At 34.1% G+C, this 5,223-nt stretch overlaps 1 protein-coding gene across 1 annotated transcript; it reads left to right on the top strand.

Annotated features, from left to right (window-relative positions):
• Nucleotides 1–2,747: 2,747 nt before the first annotated feature.
• On the top strand, nucleotides 2,748–4,989 carry LOC114749768 (protein ACCELERATED CELL DEATH 6-like). The gene is made up of 3 exons (XM_028938305.1): nucleotides 2,748–3,591; nucleotides 3,728–4,260; nucleotides 4,342–4,989. Exons 1-3 carry the CDS (start codon nucleotides 2,748–2,750, stop codon nucleotides 4,987–4,989), a joined length of 2,025 nt encoding a protein of 674 aa, XP_028794138.1.
• The last annotated feature ends 234 nt before the right edge of the window (nucleotides 4,990–5,223 follow it).

The raw sequence follows: 5,223 nt of genomic DNA, 5'->3' as shown, positions 1-5,223 counted from the left end.
GGGTTTGCTCGGGTTGGATCAGACTACCGGGTTTTTGCAGCCCTAGTACATATGATAAAATTATTTCTTTCTTATATCAGTTTGTATAAGAAAGGTATTGATATTTTTATTATATTTTTAATTATTATTAATAATCAAGAGGAATTTATTTTAACAAAATATAAACAAGTTTTCTAAGAAATTATCTTTCTATTTTTAGTATATACATAATGATTACATGAATGATGATGATATCTTCATTAACACCAACTCCATAAATATATCAATTCATTTTATAATTAAAAATGTTTTTAAATTATTATATTCTTAATTGTTATTATATAAATTTTTGTAAGATTACAATTTAAAGTAATAAAATTTAAAATTAGTGATTGATTAGTGACGGAATAGAATTAACAACAAAATTAGTAACAAAAAACTTCTGTGACAAACAATTTAGCGATGGAATTAGTGATGGAAATTTCTGACCGAAAAAATTCCGTCGCTAATTTCGTCTCTAAATATTTAGTGATGGATTTTCTGACAAATTAGTGACGGACATAAATTTCGTCACTAATCTGTTGTTTCATCGCTAATCTGTTAAAAAAATTAGCAACAGAATTTCCGTTGTAAATCCTTCGGAAATTAATGACGGAATTTGTTTCTATCGCAAATTCCATCAGAAATTAGTGATGGGATTTTTTTCGTTACGAATTTTGTCGCCAATCAACTGTTTTTTTGTAGTGTGAGCAATTGGCTGGATTGATCAGAGGCAAGGAATTTTCGTTTTGTTATGATTGAAATGCAAACTTCCCCTTTAAAATCCCTCATTATTTCCGAGGGGAAAAGGGAGCAGCCCCCCCTTTAAAAACCTCCAACTAATTAATTAGAAAAATAAGAGATCAAACCATTTTTTATGTGTGTTTTGCTTCTTTTTTTCACTAATAATTATAAGATAGGTTTAATATAATTTTTAGCTCCTAAAATTTGACGTCATTTTGGTTTTGGCTCCTCTGTCGTTTTAGTCATTAAAATTTAATCTCATTTTGATTTTCGTCTCTAAAATTTAAAAGCAGTGATTTTGGTTCCTAAATTTTGATTTCATTTTAGTCCGTCATAAAATTTGTGGTCCCTTAAATAAGGATTAAAATCAAATTGAAATTAAATTTCAGGTACTAAAAATTTTATTAACCCACTAAGATACGTATTGTTTTATATAATATATATATATATATATATATATTGCTATGATTTTTTTGTAACATTTCTTGAACAGAATGTTTTCTAAACAAAGCATCTTTTATTATATGAGAAATTAAATTAACTTACCTTATATTCCGGACAAAAGAATAATTTATTTAGTTTCTTTTCAGCAATAACATATCTTTATTAAAAGATAAAATTAAAATAAGAGGATGAAATACACACATATGAAATAAAAAGTTATCACTTATGACTCAATTAATTTATATAATTGTTTTGGAGAAATTGTTGAAAGATGTACAAGAATTTGTAAGGCGTTGTGATGTGCGTGCAATGTGAAGGTAATAAAGACACCATATGGAGTATCATTAAATGAGCAAGTATGTTCATTTTCTTAGCTCTTTCTTATCCATATAGCATTGCTGCTACACTATCTCAATGAAGTTCTTATCGGCTCTAAACTTTTTCTTATACTCCTCCAGTCCTAAATGGGTCTTGTATTTAGGACCGAAGGAGTATCATTTATGTTGTTGCTCCCTATATTATTGAAAACGTGCGGGTCATGTTTTATATTTTCTCTATGGATGAAAGATGATTATATGCTTAAATTTCAATACATTAAGAATAATTTAATAAATATAAATTAATCACACCACTGCGTGTACGTGTTTTCGTTAGACATATTTTTATTCCATACAAGTAGTATTATGCATTTGACATCCATAATATTGAACATAAAATTATTCTAGAAAGTTTAAAACTTATAATTTATTTATTGTTTGAGGAGAAGATGGAGTAACTTGGCTTCTACCCGCGATGAATAAGGACCGATCGGAACCCGGGCTGGAGGTTATCATTGGGAATGAAAATGATACGGGTCTGTATGTCACTCCTTTGTTTTACTATCATTCAAAATGAATCGGTATTATATTCTTGCTTTGTTATCCATGACGACTAATAAAAACTTGGGAACAATATTGATTGGGATTTAAACAATAATGTCAAGCAAACATGTGTCAGGTTCTTTTCGAGGGTATGTTTTCTTCCCGCGGCCCAGTGCATCTGAATCTGACACTGAAAGATGTTGCGATATGCCAAATTTCATCACTCTCCTTTTCCATTAATGCTTTTATTCATTAATATAAGAGTTACTTGGATGTTCAATTTGATGGTCAATATAAGAGTCCAATCCATTTTGCCTCTAATATCTATTCATTTTATCCCAAAGTAATTCTTATGATGATTGCATATGTTAAGGAGTTTTCATCAGGGAATAGTTTCAACATGTACGATTAATATAGATATTTAGGAAAGAAAACTTAAATAATTTTTTTGATATGCACAGAGTAGTTATCTAGTTCTTATATTAAGGAACACAGGTAGTATAGCTACCTGATTGAGATTCAAAACACTGGTTCAATCAAACATATCATAATTTTTCTTATTCAGATTCTGACAGGAAATATGTCTTTGCATCATCAAGTGAAACATCTGGCGTGACTATTGTGTTCGAGCAATGCGATGGAATCCAAGGGGGAGAAACAATGTTTAAGTCAAAATCAAACATGGCAGAGAGTACCGAATATATTGATGAGGAAGAAACACCGATGGAGCCATGCATGTGGTTGCCAGAACCTGAAATGCAAGCGGCGGTACTCTCAAGGGAGATGGAAATTTCATCATCAATATTGAATCACAAGTTAAGTGAACAAGAACATGGACCCAACACGGATTTGAATTTGCTTACAGCTGCATATGTTTCCATGGACTCCAGTGTTTCCCCCTCACACGGAGATTTCATCGTACCTGATCCTGCTATTTATAAACAACGCACCCCTTTGGAGAATACTGTTCTGCACTTAGCAGCTGCCTATGGAAAGAATGCAATGGTAGACAATATAGCTCAACAAGCTCCCTGTCTTTTTACAGTGACTAACAGCAATTATGACACCGCACTGCATGCTGCTGCAAGAGCAGGCCATGCCTCTACCATTCGAAATCTCTTGAACAGTTGGTTGCCTTTTATAAGACGTGAGACAGATGGTCATAAAGATCAATTCACTTTGCAAATGATGCTCTTGGTGTCTTTGACTTTGTTGCGAAACAAGCAAGGAAACACTTTCTTTCATGAGGCATTTATGGTTAATGCCCAAAATGGGGATAAGATTTTCAGGGCTTTTCAAGATTCTTTCATTACAAATGGTTTAGAGATGGAAGCTGAATTTAAGAAAATTGTCAATCATTTAGCAGTATTTGCAATCAACAAGGAAGGGAAATCATTATTGTACGTGGCCAGTGAGGTTGGTTGTAAGCAAGTTGTTGATCAACTATTGGATATTTGCATCGAATATGATGTCAAGCCTCAAGGAAAATCTCCTTTTCTTCCGGCACTTGCCGAGAGAGACATGGGTAAGTATATTGTTAATGACTCATGGATTATTCATTTCTTCAACATCTTGCTAAAACATTCACACGCTTGCAATATTGTCATACGGATCTTTATTTGCCAGTATATGAGTCCTGATTATATTGTTTGTCTGTGTAGATATGTTGCAAACCATTCTGATCAAGAAACCAAATTGGATACACTTAAGAAATGAAGAAGGAAGGCTTGCCCTCCACGAGGCAGCGTCTATAGGGTACCATGAAGCTGTTTCCTGCTTAGTAAAGAAATGTTCTTCATGTACCATTGAAAGGGACAACAATGGCTACTTCCCTATTCACTTGGCATGTATTAAAGGTCATGTCAAAGTAGTTGAAAAGCTACTAAAATACTATCAAGATCCCACAGAGTTGCTTGACAAAAACGGCCGAACTTTGCTTCACGTTGCCGCTAAAAGTGGAAAATATGAGCTTGTTAGGTACATCCTCCAACATCCTAAACATGAGATTATGATAAACCAGACAGATAATGATGGGAATACTCCTTTGCATTTGGCCACCCTTCACTACCATCCCAAAATTGTGCATTCGTTGACTTGGGACAGCAGAGTCAATCTCACTGTGCTAAACCAAGAAGACCAAACAGCTCTAGACATTGCTGAACTAAGGCATGGCAAAAATCCATCCATTGCGCAGGCAAGTTGCTATTCATAATTTAACAATTTCAAAATTCCTTTTCTCAAAATCATGATTCTTCTTGAAAATGTTTGTTTCCAGGTACTTACATGGATTGCATTGCAATCTGCTAGTACGCCTCGAAGTTCTGCTGGGCCAGTGCTTTCAAATGACACATTAATATATGGTGAAGAAAGAGAATCAGCCAGCACCAAAAAATATAAAGATAGACTTGACACTTTGATATTGGTTTCAACTCTTATAATAACAGCATCCTTTGCTGCCGAATTCGCCATGCCGGGTGGCGTAGATAAGGGAACAGCTGTTATGTTGAATCATGGGATGTTCCATTTGTTCATTCTCTCCCTCACAATCTCCGTCTTTGGGGCTATTATTACAACTATAATTCTCTTATGGGCTCGTTTAGATGATCTGCGTTTAATGCTTTTTGCTCTGAAGTGTGCGATGCCAGTTCTAGGTATTTCTTTGACGACACTATCTCTGGCATTTTTGGCAGGTGTGTATCTTGTGGTCAACAAACTTAGCTGGTTGGCCACTACCTTTTTGGTATTAAGTGTGGTTTTGGCCTTCATGGTTGTGTTCTTGTATGCCCTTCTTTGGCTGCCATCCTCTTCAACCATACCATTTGTTCGATATATTTCCTATTATCCCTTTCTTCTTCTTGCTAAGATAGTTGAAGGGAAAACTGATGCTAACCACAAAGGTTCCAGACCTTCTAGTACCCTGTAATATAGATGAAGTGCATGGTTACTATCAGTAGGATGAAGAATCACGCAAGTTAAGAATTAAGTATATTTATGTGTTTGGTGTCTGTTTATATTATGTCATATATATTCATCTGTACTCATATGTTGTAATGGGACTGGTTTGTATAGGATAGTTGGCAGGGTATATATGATTGTAATCTTGTGTGTTTCTTATGTATATGGATTAGTTGTAAGGTTGTGATCTTTGTGTGCTTTA

This window comes from Neltuma alba, unplaced genomic scaffold, assembly GCF_004799145.2.
Source record: "Neltuma alba isolate B1F8T4 unplaced genomic scaffold, ASM479914v2 tig00006169_pilon, whole genome shotgun sequence".
Lineage (NCBI taxonomy): Eukaryota > Viridiplantae > Streptophyta > Magnoliopsida > Fabales > Fabaceae > Neltuma > Neltuma alba.
Note: the sequence above shows the minus strand (reverse complement) of the source record. Positions and strands in the feature narration are given on the sequence as shown.

Coding starts and splice junctions, on each gene's coding strand:
- LOC114749768 (XM_028938305.1), top strand. CDS start 2,748: ATGGCAGAGAGTACCGAATATATTGATGAGGAAGAAACACCGATGGAG. Junction 3,592..3,727: donor ACTTGCCGAGAGAGACATGG/GTAAGTATATTG, acceptor TTGTCTGTGTAG/ATATGTTGCAAACCATTCTG. Junction 4,261..4,341: donor AAAATCCATCCATTGCGCAG/GCAAGTTGCTAT, acceptor GTTTGTTTCCAG/GTACTTACATGGATTGCATT.